Source organism: Haplochromis burtoni, unplaced genomic scaffold (genome assembly GCF_018398535.1).
Source record: "Haplochromis burtoni strain Fernald_Lab_line unplaced genomic scaffold, NCSU_Asbu1 Contig_233, whole genome shotgun sequence".
Taxonomy (NCBI): domain Eukaryota; kingdom Metazoa; phylum Chordata; class Actinopteri; order Cichliformes; family Cichlidae; genus Haplochromis; species Haplochromis burtoni.
The window spans coordinates 15,350-35,013 of NW_024582594.1; the positions used below are offsets into that span (position 1 = coordinate 15,350).

At 43.0% G+C, this 19,664-nt stretch overlaps 1 protein-coding gene across 1 annotated transcript; it reads right to left on the reverse strand.

Moving 5' to 3' along the window:
- Positions 1-265: 265 nt before the first annotated feature.
- Positions 266-741, reverse strand: LOC121815511 (nesprin-1-like). Its single transcript, XM_042226892.1, has 2 exons — positions 606-741; positions 266-527 (listed from the first exon to the last, which is right to left on the reverse strand). Exons 1-2 carry the CDS (start codon positions 714-716, stop codon positions 360-362), a joined length of 279 nt encoding a protein of 92 aa, XP_042082826.1. The 5' UTR covers positions 717-741; the 3' UTR covers positions 266-359.
- Positions 742-19,664: the final 18,923 nt, after the last annotated feature.

Consider the following 19,664-nt stretch of genomic DNA (forward strand, 5'->3'; position numbering starts at 1 on the left):
AGCACAACATCACTACTAATACATGTCACATATTAGTCATTTAAACACTAATAATTATTTTTTTACTATACTTTAAATATATATATATATATATATATAAATACTATATCTATAGACAACACAACATGTATTGTTTAATTAATAAAACATCAGAAAGTGATAACAACATTAGAAATAGCAATAGCATCATAACGGACCAATAAATCAACACATTTTCATCAGCAGATGTTTGCATGTTCAGTAAAAATATTTCAACGAGTTTATGATTAAAATGATTAATGAACTTCAGCGTTATGTAAGACAAGTTTCATGTTGGACTCATTGTCTTTTGTTAGTCCAGTTTAGGACAATGTCTCATATTAAATATATGTCATATCAAAACAACCACACACCTGCAGTTGTTTCAGTTTTTCACAGGTGTTTCCTGTCAGCTGGTCAACCTCACTCAGGTGGACATCCATATCAGCCAACCAAATGACAAGCTCCTCCCTTTGTGCTCCAAATCCCTCCCACTCTGAGACAAGGAGCTGAGATAGAGAAAACAAGGGTCAATTATAAAGAAGAGAGAAAACCGAAACCCTCCTCAGAAGGTCTGACTCGCATACCTGCAGTCGACCTGTGATGGACTCCTGTTTGGCGTTCACGTCATCCCAGCAGCAGCCGCACTCCCTCGCTGTTCCCAGCAGCAGAGTCTGCAGGGTGCCCTGGAAGAGCATAGTTAATGTTCGACTCCTCCTGGTCAGGCTCTCCAGCTGGGTGACCCGAGGTCTCCCCTCTCACTGCCACCTCTGAACACACAAACACAAATTGCATGTGAAGCAGGAGGTGCAGATTCTTTTCTAAATCCAGGCTTGATCACGTGGAGGTATTTGGAAAACGTTTTTGGCCAGCGGACGACTGTTGTCTCGCGGAAAGTCAAATCAAATGTGTGCGATACACAATCAATTCACAAGAACACATTATAAAAGAAAGTGCCTGATTTTAACTGAATTCTGCATCAAAACAGGGTAACAGAATTAAAACGAGTGTTTGCAGCAAATGTGAGCACAAATGGTAAATGGCCTGTATTTGTATAGCGCTTTACTAGTCCCTAAGGACCCCAAAGCGCTTCACACATCCAGTCATCCACCCATTCACACACACATTCACACACTGGTGATGGCAAGCTACATTGTAGCCACAGCCGCCCTGGGGCGCACTGACAGAGGCGAGGCTGCCGGACACTGGTGCCACCGGGCCCTCTGACCACCACCAGTAGGCGAAGTGTCTTGCCCAAGGACACAACGACCAAGACTCGAACCGGCAACCTTCCGATTACAAGACGAACACCCAATTCTTGAGCCACAATCGCCCCACAGCCTCACTTTGTACAAGCCTGCTATTAAAGTTCTCCTCTATGCAGACAACGTTCCTGTTTTCAAGGCACAACTTGGATCTGCTGTACAAATCTTATGGATACACGCTAAAGATTCTGATCCCTCATCCTAATATGGGCCCAAAAGGCTAACAAAAATCAACATAACAATAGCAATAAAACAAATGTTGAGGCTTCAAAATACAAAGTCCATAAACCAATGGCTGACATGGGTTTTATCACAAGGGGGATAAGACTAAAAGTATAATACAGATTTTAGTCTGAGAGATTTGATGTTCATTTACCTGCAGATGCACTATATGCGCCTGCTCTGTGGTTTTCCACGTTTTGCAAATCACTATTTAATACAGGAAGTAGGTTAACTAAAACAAGTCATCTTTTTTGTGAGAGGACCATATTAATGAAACAAACCTCAATGACATCATAGAGATCACTAAAGATGCTCCTGCTGCTTCTCTTCCTCCTCATCCTAAGCTTCCTTCTCCTTGTCCTCGACTTCCATACATTTGTAATTCAATCTAATTGTTTTTCCTCCCCCTCCTCTTCCTCATTTTGTTGGAGCTGTGAAAAGAATTAGTGCAAATCTGAATTAATTTGTGCAAACAAGAAAAATCTACAGCCTTTTGGTCAGAGGTGGTCTTGTGATTTAAGCCGGGTAGAGTAGATTTATGTGTTGATGCTGCCTGCTTCAGCTCTACGACTGGCTGCTGAGTCATATCTACACCCCGGCTGGATTACAAACTTTAACCACGTGCTGAACTTTGGCCCAGTGTTGATACCTCTTGTTAGTATAATGACCTCTTCTTGGCTTAATGTATGATGGTGGATAAATTAAATGTACAAAGAAAATGTAACTATATTACAAAAGGACATGCATCTTGGTAACATCAAATGACTGGAGCATAACTTGTTAACTAGTCCAAAAAGAAGTTATACAGGAACAGTCAAAGACACACCTTCTCATGTGTCACATTTCTATTCATTCAAAACACCTATGCATAGCTGTATTTTATACAGCTCTTACAGAATTCAAAGTACAGGCTGATGTGAGTATTTAACGTACGGCTCCACACTACTGAATTTCTGAGTTTCTAGAGCAGACACACAATTCACATCACAACAAGCTTCAGGCGCCATTTTAATGACTTTAACAATATAATAAATTTTAATTTCGGTCTAGCTGACATTACGTTATGTACGCAGCACGCAATTGAACCACATATTTTAGAGGCCAAAGGTTCAAATTAGATGGGAGCACCTTCACTTAATTATAACAGTGGTTTTGCTAGGAAAACAGTTCTGTATACTAAATTGACTATGTGCACGTTAGCATATGCTACTTCCGGTGCGGAAACTCCCGTGAGGAGCTTTGTTTCCGGTGTCCTATTCACGCCCTGTTTACGGTCCAAAACAAGTTAAGCAAATGAATGAATCAAGCGGCGATTTACATTTCTATAGATGTCTTGGGCATTTACCCAATATATCTGTAAATGATGTTCATCGACTTGTCAATATTTTTCCCCGTGCCTCAGAGCAAAAGAGAAAAGGGATTCAAATGTTATATTTCTCAGCTGTCCCTCGTTTATCTCTGTCAGGCTCAGGAGAGACTCGGAGGCAGACCGTCACTTGAGTTCACAATTTATTTACACACAGACACCAGGTGCGGATATATACAGGTGAGGGGGCACAGGAAGAGGGTCTCCGGGGAACACAGGCACGGGAAGGGGACGGGCTATGTACACAATCCTTCACTGAAGGAGGGGAGGGGAGAGAGAGAGAGACGCAGCACAACAAAAACACTTGTAGCCATACAGAGTCAGCCGAGAAGGCACAGGGTCATGACAGTACCCCCCCTCAACGGGAGCCCCTCGGCGACCCACCCGGCTTACCCGGATGCCGCCGGTGAAACTCGCGGAGCAGACCAGGAGCCAGAACCGCCGACCGGGGCACCCAGGAACGTTCCTCTGGCCCGTAGCCCTCCCAGTCCACCAGGTACTGGACGCCCCGCCCCCGCCGCCGAGAGTCCATAATAATAATAATAATGGATTGGATTTATATAGCGCTTTTCAAGGCACCCAAAGCGCTTTACAATGCCACTATTCATTCACTCTCACATTCACACACTGGTGGAGGCAGCTACAGTTGTAGCCACAGCTGCCCTGGGGCAGACTGACAGAAGCGAGGCTGCCATATCGCGCCATCGGCCCCTCTGGCCAACACCAGTAGGCAAGTAGGGTAAAGTGTCTTGCCCAAGGACACAACGACCAGGACAGAGAGCCCAGGGATCGAACCGGCGACCTTCCGGTTACAGATGCGATTCCCAACCCCCTGAGCCACGGTCCCATAATGCGGGTGATGTTCCTGCCCATCCACGAGCCGGGCGGGCGGAAGGGGCCTGGAAGGAGGGCACAACGGGCTGGAGAGCACGGGTTTGACCTGGGAGACATGGAAAACATTATGGATACGCATGTTGCGAGGCAGCTTCAGACGGACAGACACCGGATTGACCAGGGCCTCGATCTCGAACGGACCGATGAACGCCGGGGAAAGTTTCTTCGACTCAGCATGAATGGGAACGAAGCGTGAGGAGAGCCATACCTGTTGCCCAACCGTATAGGCAGGTGCGGTGCAGGGATCCGGTGCAGCTGGGTGGTCTCCAGGGCTGTAGGGAGCTTCGGGAGGGCGATGAAATGAGCTGCCTTAGAAAAACGATCAACGATAGTGAGGATGGTGGCGTTACCTGATGACGGTGGGAGCCCCATAATGAAGTCCAGCGCTATATGGGACCAGTGCCGTCCTGGCGTGGGGAGCGGTTGAAGAAGCCCGGCGGGTGGTTGGTTGGAACGTTTGTTCCGGGCACATGTGGTGCATGCCATAACGTACTCCCTGGCATCCTTGTCCAAGGAGGGCCACCAGAAAAAACGCTGGAGGAAGGTGATGGTGCGGCGGGCTCCTGGATGACAGGTGAACCAGGCAATGTGGCCCCAGTGGAGCACCTGGGGTCAGACAGCAGCAGGGACAAACAACCGACCAGGGGGGCCCGGGTCGGGGTCAGTATCCTGGGCCTTACGCACGAGAGCTGCGATCTCCCATGTGACAGCTCCAATAACACAAGTAGCTGGAAGAATCAGTTCAGGATCGGAGTCCCCCTCCGTACTGGAAAACTGACGGGACAGTGCATCGGGCTTCACGTTGCGCGACCCTGGTCTGTAAGTGATGGAGAAATTGAATCTTGTGAAGAAGAGGGCCCACCTGGCTTGCCGTGAATTTAGGCGTTTGGCAGACCGGATGTACTCAAGGTTCTTATGGTCGGTCCACACGATGAACGGGTAATCCGCGCCCTCAAGCCAGTGCCTCCACTCCTCCAGGGCCAGTTTGACCACTAGCAACTCCCAATCACCGATGCCGTAGTTCTGTTCTGCGGGTGAGAGACGACGAGAAAAGAACGCACAGGGATGGAGCGTACCTTCGAATCGCTGTGACAGAACTGCTCCCACTCCAGAGTCCGAAGCATCCACCTCCACCACGAACGGTTGCCTGAGGTTGGGCTGACAGAGAATGGGGGCGTTAGTGAACTTCTCCTTTAGTAGGGAAAAGGCCTCCTGAGCAGAGAAGTCCCACTGAAAAGGAACTTTGGGGGAGGTAAGTGCGGTGAGAGGTGAGGCAATCTTACTGTAGTCCTTTATGAAGCGTCGGTGGAAGTTGGCAAATCCTAGGAACCGTTGGAGTTGCTGGCGGTTCGGCGGTTGAGGCCAGTCCACCACGGCCCGGACCTTCTCGGGGTCAGGTTTGAGATCCCCCCGAGAGATGATATAGCCAAGGAAGGCCACCGTGTCAACGTGAAATTCACATTTCTCCGCTTTCACGAACAACCGGTTCTCCAGGAGGCGCTGCAGGACCTGCCTCACGTGACTCTCGTGCTCCGCCTGGGACTTAGAGAAAATGAGAATATCATCAAGGTACACAAAAGCACATCGATTAATAAAATCCCTCAGAACATCGTTAACAGGGCCTGGAAGACCGCGGGCGCATTGGTTAAGCCAAAGGGCATGACGAGATACTCGAAGTGTCCAATATGGTGTTGAAAGCGGTCTTCCACTCATCTCCTTCCCGGATTCTCACCAGGTGGTAAGCGTTTCGCAGGTCTAGTTTGCTGAACACCGTGGCCCCCTGGAGTAGCTCGAAAGCTGAATTCAGGAGGGGAAGAGGGTACTTGTTCTTTACAGTGATCTTGTTGAGGCCGCGGTAATCAATACACGGCCGGAGCGTCTTGTCTTTCTTGTCAACAAAGAAGAAACCCCTCCGCTCAGCGATCATGCTGTAGCGGTTATGGCGGAGGCCCAGTCGCCCCCACTTCTCGACCGAATGGACGTCGACAAATTGGTGGAGAGGATATCGGCGGAGGTGCTGAGGGCGGTGGAGGCCTCCTTTGAGAAGAAGATTGATCCAGTTCTGAAAAGACTGGAAACATGCGCAGCTAACATTTCTGCATTGGATGTTAAAATGAAGGAGGCAGAGGCACGTATATCAACGCAGGAAGATGTTACAGCGGGATATGGCGCCAAGATTTCTGAAGTGGAGCTCAAGCTGGAGGCCGCTTTGGATAAGATTGATGACTTGGAGAACAGGAGCCGACGGTGTAACATACGTGTTATTGGGCTACCCGAAGGCAGTGAAGGTACCAACCCTGTGTCTTTTTTCAAAACGTGGTTACCGGAGTTGGTGGCTGTGAGTTTCAAGGGCGGCGCTGTTAAAATCGATCGCTGCCACCGGGTGCTTGCACGCCTCCCTTCCAGTGCCCAGCGACCCCGCGCGGTCATCATAAAGCTCCACAACTTCCAGGATAAAGCACGGATCATGCAAGCGGCTAGGAGGAAGCAGTCCTTATTTCATAATGGCATTCCTATTATGATATTCGAGGACTTCTCCGCCGCTGTTCTGAAGAAACGCCAGGGATTCTACCACGTCAAACAACGCCTTAGGGAGATGGGTGTCCCCTTCGCTATGATGTACCCGGCTGTCCTTAGGATCAAGATCGATGGCCAGGAGAAATCTTTTAGATCTCCAGAAGCAGTCTCAGCTTACCTGGATAACGTACCTCAAGGGGCGGGGCCGCGCTCATCCTCGGTGGCTCCAGCGGACTGTTGATCTGTGCTCCTGTCCCATACGCGAGGCATTCGCCAATCCCTCGTCTCCTCCTTTTTTTTTTCTTTCTTCCTTCCCTGTTTATTATTATTGTTATTTTTTCTGTTTGGTTTCTTTTTTTCTTTTCGGGTCTGTGCGGAGATAATAACCCCATACACATAGACTATTTTATTTAGCCATTTATAATCCGAATCCTTGTTTTAGCTGCGGGCGGGCAACTGTTTCACGTTACTGATTGAGAAAAGACTCGTACTCTGGTCCAGCATCTTTCTATGTCCAAGTTGGAAAGTTTGCTTGCGCCCCCTGCTGGGCGTTGGAGACCTTTGTCTGACCTCCATACTCACTGGTTTCTTGACGGTTCTGTTTCTTGTAAATAGTTTTCTGTTAATTGTTAGCAAAGCAGGACGTTTGTTTTTCTATGTGTATTTTACTTGCCACTGGTGTTGTAGAGCAGTGTTTGGGAGCCCTACATATCAGCTATGCTTTGGTCACCTGAGCGTGGTTCCATGCTTATTTAAAATGTTGTATGATAAGTGATAATTCAATGTTAAATGTTTGTTCCTGGAATGTAGGAGGTATACATAACCCTATTAAACGGAAAAAATATTGAGCTTTCTTAAGAGGGAGAATGTACATGTTGCCTTGTTGCAAGAAACTCACCTGTCTCCTCAGGAGCATCTAAAACTGAAACGTGATTGGGTCGGTCAAGTTTTTAGTTCCTCCTTTACGAGTAAGAGCCGCGGTGTAGCCGTTTTAATACATAAACACCTACCGCTGACAGTTGACCAAACAATTTGTGATAAGTCTGGTAGATATGTTTCCTTAAAAGGCACCCTAGGTGGTCAGGCGGTGTCATTTCTGAATATTTACTTTCCGCCAGTACAGTCTAACGACTTTATTGCTCATACTTTCTCTTCCTTTTCTGATTGGGTTTGTGATAACTCTGTGATAGCCGGTGATTTTAACTGTTATTTTTCTACGACTAAGGACAGATCCCCTCCTAAACAAATTCAAATGTCTACAAGGGCCAAAGCACTTTTAGATACTTGTAACGAACTTGATCTGGTTGATACCTGGCGGACTCTTCATCCTAACGATAAAGAATTTACTTTTTTTTCCGGTGTTCATAGAACAAGTAGTAGGATCGATCTTTCATTTCATCTCAGGCAGAGATGAAATGCCCCTTGCGACCGCAATACAAACACTCACCCGCGGAAAACCGGCGTTGTCGCTCCACAGGAGTGAGTCGAGAACGTCCCAGCTGCATGGGTACCTGCTCCTCAGTTCCAAAAGCTCTAGCCTCCCGTGCGTCGGGCTGGGGGTCCCAAGAAGCCAGGGGCTCGCAAAACTGCTGTCTTCGTGAGCTCTGGCGCGCCCGCAGGCGATCATCCACCTGAATACACAGGGACATTAAAGCATTTAGAGAAGCAGGAAGCTCCCGCATCATTATCTCATCCTTGAGCTCTTCGCGGATATTATTTAGCAGATTGGTCTTCAGGGCTTCAGGTCCCCACTTGGTCTGTGCAGCTAGGGTCCAGAAATCAACAGAAAAGTCAGCCATGCTTCGCCTACCTTGCTTCAGATTAATCAAACGATAGCCGGCAGCCTCCGTACTAGAGCCTTTATCAAACACCGACTTGAAGCGAGACAGGAAGTCATTGTAAGACATTCCGGGGCACGCCTGCAGCTGGGCCTGGGCCCAGGCCAGGGCTCGATCACGTAGTAGCTGGGTGACGTAAGCGATCTTAACCCCGTCAGTAACAAACACATGAGGTAGTAATTGAAACTGCATGGAACAATGCAACAAAAATCCAGCACATTTTCCCATCTCTCCAGAAAAAGCCTCAGGTGAAGGTAAAAGCTTATCCAGCAAAACTGGCGAGGCTACTGAAGCTACCGCGCTAGCGGCCGGAGTAGCTGTGGCCGATGTAGTGACGGCAGGAGCATGTGTTACCTGGGGAGGAGCCGCAGGAAGCGGGTAGTCGGGCAGTGGAATCTGTTGGGCGAAAGCCTGAGTTAGAGATGCCACTTCTCCGCTGAGCCTTACTAGCAGTTAGTTTCCAGCATGTGCTTCATGTCTCACTGGTTCTCATTGTCGACAAGGTAAACAGCTTCAAGCCATGTCTGTCAAGATGAGCACACAAACAAAACAATATGAATGTGAGTTTGTCGAAGGTATATATTTGTCGCCAATGACATATTCACAAATATGTCACACCTCGAAATATCCTATAACCCTGCTCATAAAAAGCAAAAATCATATCCAATTTAAATTTGGCTAGTCTACCCTTTAAGGTAGTCACCTTGGGCAGCACTGTCACACTTCCAGCATGGCTTCTATTTTTAGAAGTCCATTTCTGACCACTGACCACTGTGACAACTCCTGCAGTTACATTGTGCTGTAACCAAGCACAGGCCGACAACGGCATGATCGAACACAACATATTTACATTAAACAAATGCATGAAGCTTGGGGTACAGTCAGCAGTTAATGTTTTCTCATTGCACAAGCTTAAGATTTGATGAAGCATCCAAATTTAAGTCACATAATCACAGTGAAATCAATGTTTCTGGTTTTTCAGGGATGCAAAATGAGTTTTGTGCAAAATGCATACTCTAATACTGCAACTTGGCAAAATTATGAAGGATATTGCAGTTGTGTACCTTGATTCACTTATCAAGGTTTATATCATCTATTCTGTAAAATAGTCAGATTGAGAATTAAATAAGATTAGACAATCTTATTTAATTCACTTTATGTACAAAATTCACCTATTTGCTGCATACATGCTACTACTGCACATTCACCTAATGTATATATTATATATGTAATGTTCTTCTTTTACCCCCCACCACCACCACCATTTTTGCACAAGTCAAGGAGCGTGTCAGGTTACATTTCACTGTGTGTTATACTTGTATAACTATGCATGTGACAAATAAAGAAGGAGCATTTATCATCAAAGAAGTTTTCCTGCTTTATTTAAGACATACAGGCTGACTTTGTTTCAGAAATCTTGTTCATGACTCATTAATACTTGCTAATCTTAATAGTGCAAAAACGGGCAGAAGTGCCTCGCTCTATGAGAGTAAAAACAATCAAGACATAGTAGTTTTTTTGCTAATTAGTAAGTGAGAAGTAACAGAAGAAAGAGCTACCAATGATGGTCAAGAGAAAAAAACAACCAAAAACAGTCAATCAGTATTCACTTCAATCTTCAGCCTCATCAACCCAAAATTTAAAAAAAATAAAATAAAATAGTAACTTATTTCTAACTTTGCCTTACCTGTGTGTGTGTGTTTTTACTCTTTCACTTTCTGTTTATTATCAATTCATTCCCTCACAGTACCACCGAGCATGATTTTTCTAAAATTAAAAAGAGAGAAAGAGAGATGAGGAAAAAGAAAGGACCTTCTGACAATCACACAACTTGATGCAGTAGCCTGAATGGCAGCATTAAGATTTCAATGCTGACACACATGTTCATTCTCACTAACTCTTCTTCAGGCTTCTCTCTGAGATCTTTTCTCTTCCTCTTTTTTCCTCCCTCCCCCGTCTGTTTGTTGTGCTCCACCTCCCTCGGTTCTTTGAGTGCATTAATCAGTCAAGCCACAGCATCACAGCTATTACTCATCTGGTCAGAATAAGAGAGGGAGAACGAGGAGGGGAGAGAGTCCATAACAGAGAGAGAAACAATGACAGAGCGAGACAGAGACCCAGAGAAAAGAGAGCAAGAGCTGGGGGAAAGAAAGAAAATGGAGAAGTGCAGAGAGTGAACTGCTCGGTATTCATTCATCTTTTAAAATCTCTCCTCACCTCAAGGCTTTTCATCTCTCCACCCATCCATCCATTCATCCATCCATCCACTCATTCAGCCAGCAACGAGCCAGGTATCCATTCATTCACCTATTTATAGATGCCACTAACTTCACTGCCCCCCCTACAACCACCCACCCACCTAATCATGCATCCATCTTTCTATCCATCTTTCCATTTCCCCTTTCACCCCACTCCCCATCTTCTATTCATCTCTCCATCTCTTCAACTACACCTGTCTCTATCTTTATTTCTTTCCTCATCTATTCATTTCATGTTTTGAGCCCCTTTAAGAAAACAACTCAGGCCCAGAAAGAAAATCTATTTTGCTGTGCAGCAACAGGGTATAGAAAATGTAAGAAGGGAAATTTAATTTTCCAACTCAAGGACAAAGAAATAATCACACTTCTCTCACTTTTTCTTCCAAGAGGAGTAAGAGTCTCAAAAATATTTCATGATGTGTTTAAGCAGTGAATAATTTTGAGCTATGTGCTAACTTTAGCAGGTGAACAAGCTCACAGTGATGCATATATGCACTCATACGGAGTGATATTAAGGATACATGTTTACATTTTTTTCTAGCCAACTCTAATCTACTGAAGAAAACTGACAAAATAGTGCAGTTTTGCATTTTGTGTCATGTTATAAACCAAATGATACAATAGGCGAAATTCTCACCTGATGATTACACTGTAAAAAATAATTTAGTTGCCATCAAAGTAATAACTATTACGTGTATGTATAAAAGGTTCCATATTGTACCACTTTAAGACATATTATTGTTAATCTCACGTGTGCACAGACTGTAGATTCCAAGCTTCAACCCGAAAAACCAAAGAGATAATTTTTTTTTATGTCATGCCTGTATGCTCCTGGTTTTAAGCTCCATTTCTAATGGTGTGTTGTTATTTGGAACTTTAAATAAAACTGGTACAGTTGCTACCCACTGTTTTTGATGAAGAGATCTGTGAATGACAGAGAGAAGCAGCCAACTTTGCATGTAGAGATATCATCATGGATGATAACTTTACTTGTTAATACAGCTAAATTCTCAGTATTGTTGTTTTTAACATATCTGATGTAGAATTTGTCAGATTGCTTTCATTAGTAGTACTTGTAGTTTAATGCCCTGTTAATGTCAATATTTCAGAGTCATTCGGTTGAGTGATTGTCGGGCCCCTTGTCCTTTTAGGTGCTGTTGGAATGCTACTCTGCAAGTAACCCCAGTGGAAAGAGTTACATGAATAGTATGTGGGACCTATGGAATCTTCGATACACAGCTATCCAGACTGACAGCAAAAGTAGTAGCTCAGTGTTCCAACATCTGGAAGAAGGAACTGCTCTCACGGCTAGAGATTGAAGAGGTACAACACAAATTCTATGGCAGGGAGCCAAGATGACAGGTCAGGGGGGAGATATTATTATCACCCCCACCGGAGATAGCGTACCAAGCCCCAAGTATGATGGAAGAAGGAGTGCGAGAGAAACTGGCCTGAAAGACAGGATTATGGTGAAGCTTGAAACCTGGACCCTCCGTAGCCACTTACCAAGATTACGTAAAGTGCCCTCTGAAGGTCTGCTATATGATGTGAATGCAGCACTAGGGACACTTCGTACTGCAACCATCATGGAAACTAATCGGGCTGATCTACACCATGGCAGCAGTGATCAGCCACAAAGTGAACAGCCACGAGCAGAACCCTTGATGGAGAAGGACATTGGACAAGATCAGAAGCGAAGTTAGCCAACTATCTGAGTTGCAGAAAGGTGCATTGAAGAAAGTGCCTAAGAAGTATAGCTAGCTGTTCATACCTGGGGCGTTTAGAAAATACCAAGCAAAGACTCACAGCCTTTGACAGCTGCTTGAAGAGCTGTACCAGAAAAATAGAAGGCAGGCGGATAACCCAGCTGTTCTCCACATAACCATACAGAAAAGCCCCACCAAGGCTAAAGACTGACCGACACTGGAAGAGCCTATGACAGAAGGTTGCGACCCATAACAGCAATGCTCAGTGGCTAGTGGATCCAAGAGCAGACCACAGCAACCTCTCTAAACAGGGTCCAGTAACCATCAGAGTGGCAGATATCCAAGAAAGGGTTGGACAGCACCAGGCCCTGACATGATTCACACTTACTGGCTGAAGAAGCTGACTGCACTCCATGAATGTCTGGCAGCAAAAATGAACCAGCTGCTAATTGACGAGACACGGCAAGAATGGCTAACTGAAAGCTGGACAATAACCTGCCTCAGTACCACATGGAATCTCCTGTCAGGCATCATAGCGGCGGAGATGAACAGGCACATGGCTCAATGCATAAGATGAGGAACAGAAACGAATTGGTAGGAATACCAAAGGGACAAAACAGCAGTTTCTGGTAGGCAGAGCAGTTGCCTGAGACTGTAGAATCAGACTGAACAACCTGTGCACGCCCTGGACTGATTACAAGAAGGCTTTTGACTTGATGACCACACATGGAGAAGTGGACTACTGGAACAAGACGACATCAGTGGGCAAGAGATGAAAATAGGGCGCCGTTGGAATGCTACTATGCAAGTAACCCCAGCGGAAGGGGTTTCATGAATAGGACGAGGGATCTATTGAATCTTCGATACCCAGCATCCTCATTGATGGCAAAACAACTAGTAGCTCAGCCCTTCGGAAGAAGGGACTGCTCTCACAGCTAGATATTGACGAGGTACAACACTCAGTGGGGAGGTCAGGGGGGAGATATCATCACCCGCACCCGAGATTAAGTACCAAGCCCCAAGTGCGATAAAAGAAGGATTGTTGAGTGCAAGAGGAACTGACTTGAAAGATAGAATCATAGCGAAGCTTGAAACCTTGACCCTCTGTAGCCGGTTACCAAGACTACATGAAGTATCCTTAGAAGGGTACTACTTGATGTGAATGCAGCACTACTGACAATACCTACCGCGACCATTACAGAGACTAAACAGCTGATTTACACTACGACAGCAGCCACAAGCGTCAGTACCCTCCATGGAGAAGGAGATCAGAGGGCTCAGAGAAGAGTTCAAGAAGATATCGAGAGTGAAGGTAACAGTGGTCCCAGTGGTAATCGGAGCACTTTGACCATAAAGGCCTGATTTGTGTAGTCTCTTCTGAACAGTTGATGTATAGATTTGTCTGCTCCTGGAACTCTCTGTGGCATTTATCTGGGCTCTAATCTGAGGTGCTGTTAACTTGCCATTTCTGAGGCTGGTGACTTGGATGAATTTATCCTAAGCAGCAGAGGTGACTCTTGATCTTCCTTTCATCTTCCTCATGTGAACAAATTTCGTCGTAGCGCTTGACGGTTTTTGCAGCTGCACTTGGGGACACATTCAAAGTTTTAGCAGTTTTCCAGACTGACTGGCCTTCAGTTCTTAAAGTAATGATGGACTATAGTTTCTCCTTACTTAGCTGATTGGTTCTTGCCATAATATGAATTCTAGCAGTTGTCAAATATGTCTCTCAGCCGAGTTGATCATTTTTTTCTTTGCTACATAATTCCCTAAATCTTGTTTCATATATCCACTGTTTTCAATATGCATCTACAATGTGGAAAATAGTGAAAATAAATAAAAACCATTAAATGAGAAGGCATGTCCAAACTTTTGACTGGTAGTGTGTATATACAGTATACCCAGTTATTCAGTGTGATAGAGTTCTTCACACATCTTACTTTGAGGCCTGTTACCTGTTAACTCATGCTCTGTAGCTAGTTGCTGCATCTGATCTGCCCTCCTTCATCATAGATTCTGTCCTAGTGTGCTTACATGCCATGCTTTTGGAAAAACCTGCCTGACCCATTCTCACTCATAAAGAGAGACCTTACCTGCACCAGAGACTCTGGAGAAAAAGAGAATCATTACTAGAGAATACAGCTTTACAAATCAGAAATCTATCTTACCTGCAGTTTCACCTGTGAAAGTAACCACAACCAACATGTGCCTGCAACCTGCGTGGATACTGAACACTTACCTGTCATACCACCGTGTCGTAACTGGCCTTTAATCTACAAAAAGAAAGACTGAAAGTTGAATATCAACTTCTGTATCATTCTGAAAAGCTGCATATTCTGTTGTGAACCTCTACCTGTTGCGAATTTAAAAGAGTTAATTAAAGTCCTTGAACTTTTTCCAGTGGACCCAGCTCATGAGTCTTTTGCATCAGCTATCACACTGACAACAGTTTATGTCTACATCAGGAAAGATTTGTGAATTTGATTTTATTCAAAATTCAAACACCATCTTTGGTGTTTATAAATCAGTCTGGAAACTTTAGATTTTATTCATGTTGCATTTTCCACAGATGTCTGAACTGTGTGCATGCAGTGAAAGCCATTAATTGCATTAGCCCCACTAGGCAACAACACAGGTGTCCAGTTACTTGGGAGGTATCTTTAGTTTAGCCCTTTCATGCATAGTGGTCACTACAGTGGACAGCTATTCAAAGCCTGATTTCTTGTATTTGTGTCAGTGTTGATGGTATACTTGCACATAAACCACTACAATGGACACTGATGTGGCACTCCATACCAAATTCACGAGTCAAAATGTATAATGTCCACCAAAGTGGACATGTAAAAAACTGTTTGAAAAGTACATGTTTAAAAACATGAAGTTCAAAAGTCTTTTCTTCATGTCTAAAGATGAATAAAAAAAAAAAATCCAGATTGAGGTTGTCGTAATTCATGCATGAAGGATTAAAGTATTCCATAGTGTTTTTAGTTCTTCAAGTGACTGGAGAACATGAACGTGTTAGTTTGGATATTCCTAGGGTGTATTAAGAGTATTTTCATCACCCTGTATGCTGTCATACAGCCCTTTTAGATATTATATTGTGAATTTATATCTCTGCTAAACTGACCAGACTGCATTGACAACAACAAAAAAGCACACATTCACACATGCACATTAATTTACCTCAGAATAGCAGAGGTTGTTGTATGACTGAAGTTTAACACATTAGTTAATTATGTTAAAATACTCATCACAAAAAGAAACTAAGCTAATGAGGCAGCAACAGGTTGCATGTTTTTCTTTTCTTTTTTCCAACCAAGAGGTTAGTGTCAGTTCATCCACAAAGGAGCTGAAAGTCCAAAATAACTTTAAATACACATAGAAACTGATAATGATTCTTCTTGGAAAAAATATGCCATGCTGCCGACTGTCGTCAGCAGCACATTTAACATCCATGTTAACAGCTTTTCTGTGATATTTGCCTAATACTGACCCAGGAAAAAGTGAACAGCAATGAGGAGGGACTATTGTTCAATTTCTTGCTCAACTCCTACTGGTTACCGATCTTTTATGTAGACAGTTCTTACTGGCCTATAAAGTGTTGCCTGTATTCTTTAAGCCAAGCAGTTAGAAGAATTGCAGCTTTACACCTTGATAAAATTCTCTTAACAGTATTTAGGAAATGAGAATTGTAATTTTTTTTGTGGTGATATTCCCAACAGATTCTCTGAAACAAGTCATTAGCGGACATTCTCTGTGAACTATAAATGCTTTACAAAATGTGCTAATCTATTTTGTATGTGCCAAGAATAATAAATGGGCAAAAGCAGCTAGTGAGAATAGTAGAATTCCTCTGGTAACCATGAGCCAAATTTTTCTTCTAAAATCAACTGGCGTTTGGTTCTAGGAAAGAGTCAGACATTATACTTTTCCAAGTGAATGTCAGTACAAAATCCACCAGCTGTACCAATGGAATATGGCAACCTTTGACCTGCTGAAGATATTCAAGGGAAACTGGAAGGTAGATAGTAACTGGAATGAATCCTCTGTGAACAATGAATTTATGTCTAAAACTTGATGGAAACAACACTTAATTTTCTGATGTCATGAAAACCTCAAAAATCATATCATTGTTTGTAAAAGGGAATAGTGATGAAAGACAGAACACTTCTTCTCCTGAGAACCATGAATGCCTATAATGTAGAAGATAATTCTCCATGAACAAAAGCAGTGGAAAGAATTAAGCTTTTTATATGAACTTCAGCAACTGCATCCGAATGTTAGCCATGCTTTAATACACTGGCACAATTAAATTTATTTTATTAAGAGAATTTTATGTATTATTTTGTTTTCTATTAAGGAGCTAGATGAGACATTTGTGGTGCTCTATGTACCTCTCTTAGATTATTTTTATCTAAGTTCAAAGACAAAATTTAAAATTCTAAATAAGGTTGTCACTTGTCAAAGGACAACACCAATTAAAAATGGCCCCATATAGTTATGCAGTGAAAGCCTTTCTTCTTGCAGAAGAAACTGCATTTGGGACAGATGGCTCTCTAAATCCACTGATTCCTAGCCAAACCATGAAAAGGTTAGTGCACAGACAGCAGGCAACCAAGCTACAGTCTTCCCCAAGTTTTATGGTCATCGTATAATGCTTTGACTCCTATCGTGATGTGCGCTCAATCCATGTACATGCACAACATTTACCACACCTAACAAGCCTTCGAGTAGGCTTCTCACGCCTAGGGCTCACAGGGTTAATGTGAGTGAGTCAAAACTGTACACGCATCTGGAGACTGGTATGTATACCAGTCTCCAGATATATTCAGGGGAGGAAGCATGCAATTATCAACTTAAGATTGAGTGAGCTCATATAACTCAGCATGTAACTTTCAGATGTATGTTCAGTACTTTAACAACACTCTTATAGAAGCCCAAAAAGAGAAATAGAGCAGAGAAAATAAAAAACAGTAGTAGGCAAAAAGACTGACATTTAGATTTCATTAATTTGACTGACATTCTCATTCCGAGTAACTTAATTGGAGCTCAACAGTTGAATTCATAAAAAAAGGCTGGTAAGACGCCAGAATTATAATAAAAAGTTTTGAAATAAATACAACACATTTGAAGAGAGAAATGAGAGAAGAGATGGAAAAACAAGGAGAAATCAGGAAGTCTGGGAAGGAATCAAAATGATGAACTAAGTGGCCTCTCGTCACTGACAAGCAGAGCAAGATGGTGTGTGTAGACCTGGACAGTGCCCTGGTTGTATGCATGTGTGAATCCCTTTGCAACCTTGTTTGACAACAACAGGATTTTGTATGCAATACAAGCAGCCTTGTGGAGGAACTGTAAGAGTGGGATAACGTAAGAGGGTCTGAACATGTTAAAAACGAAGCATGCTGCTGTGTTCTGGATTAGATGCAGAGGTTGGATGGAGTGTGGTCACAGAGGGAATCAGAGTAGCCCAGACAAGAGGTGACTAAATTTGAGCGAGGAACTTGACAGAATCTCTGGTGAGGAAAGGTCTCATGTTGTGCTGCATTTTGGGTTTGGAGTTGTATTACATTTTTGGGATTCTGGGTGCCTGTCACCATTGTATTGTCACTGCCATCATGGATGAATGGGCTTGGTTTAAGGCAAGATTTCCCAAGGAGTGAGAATGCATGAATATTTTCAAGGCTGAATCTGAGGTTGTGATGTCAGGGGCAAAACACAAGTATGGAAAAGAGCAGTAGAAATCAATTTCCGTGGAGTTACACTGAATTTGAGGTGACACATCAAAATGGAAATAATGAATATACTTAAAAAGCAGAGATATTAAATATTCCCTTCTGTGAGTCCTTTTTTTTTTGCATTAGCCTGTAAATAAACCGTGTGTTTGTGTACAAATTACAGCTTTTCTTTCAACCCACAGCTCAAATAAAATGCTTGAGAAGAAATTAATAAATAACAAATTGCCTTCAGGATATCATCACATTCAACATTTCCTGTCTTGAACACACAGAAATAGCAGCTGGCCCCAGGGATAAACTTGACATATTTTGTTTTTCTAAAATTAATGATTTCCCACATAGACAGCTAATAACGGTTTGCCAGACGGTTACTGGGAGGAAGCTGCCAGAGCACACAGTTCTTCAGTTTACATTTTGTTTCTTTATTTTTACTCGGCTTTGAACTCCACCCACTCCCCTGCTGCTGAAGAATCCCGAGAGATGAAGAAGGAGATTGCAAGATGGTCATGACTGTCTCCTTGCTGTTTATGCAGTGTCATGAGTAGTGTTTATCAAATGAATGTGCGTGTATGTGTGTACAGTTTTGCTATGGAGGTTGAGAAAAAAAGTCTTTAAATATGAATCCACCTGGTTTGTAATGTAATGTAAAACTGCTATCTATAAAAAAAACCCTACATATTCTATTGCTCAACAGCACTACTTTCGATACATTATTATATAGTTAGAGCTGCACTTTACTACATTATATTGCTTGAAATTGTCAAAAAATAAAATATAAAAAAAACATATAAAATATAAAAAACTTGTCCAGCATCCCCTAAAAAATAATAATAATTGCTACACTATGTTATCAATATTGAAGTTTTCACAGGACTCAAGTGTTCACACGCAGTCCTCTGAAAAACAAATGATATCTTTATTGTTCCCTTAGTGCTTCCTTATGTGAACAATAACCAGGTTATGCAGTGCTAATCAAACGTACTTGTTACAGTGTTACAATTTCTATAACAGCAGATGTTTTGACAGTTTGCTGATCAGATGTGTGGAAACCATAATTTTCCCAGGAGTGGACAACCCAGCCAATTTACTCCAAGGTCAGACAATGTAATTCACAGAGAAACTGCAAAAATCCAAAGAGCTACATGTCAGGCTTCAGTTAGCCTATTAACTGTTTACTTTCATGACCATTTAATTGTTAAAAAACTGGAAAAGTTGCCAGGATAAAGCAAGCAATTCTGCAAGAAACTGTCTGAAAAAGAAAAGGGTAAAGTCCACACCAACCCCCAACTAAAATGCTTTGGCGAGACATTAAGAGAGCTGTGCACAAACAAATGCCTGCAAACCTAAATGAGAACTAAAGCAGCAGAATGGGCCAGAATTCCTCAACAGTGAAGTGGGACACATGATGAAGTCATACAGAAAATAATTACTTTAAAATTACTGCTGCTAGAATTGGTTCTCCAAAATACTGAATCATGGGGTATTAGGTTTTTACACAGGACTACATGGAATGGTTTTTTTTTCACGTGACTGTATGTTTATTTCAGAATTTAGCTTACCTCCATGCCCTACAGGCACTCTGTGGGACTACTAAGACTGGATTTAATTGTATTTTTATATATCGCCAAATAGACATAGGCAAAGATATAGACTTTATTTAATCCCACACTGAGGAAATTCACTCATTACAGCAGCACAAGGGACAAAAAGAAAAGGTGAACTGGAGATATATTAGAGAAATAAAAATAGGAAAAAAAAAGTCTACAAAAAAAGACAGAATACTATGCCATGTATAGTTGATTACTATATGCAGTAAGAAACACCAATATTTTTCTTTTTTAT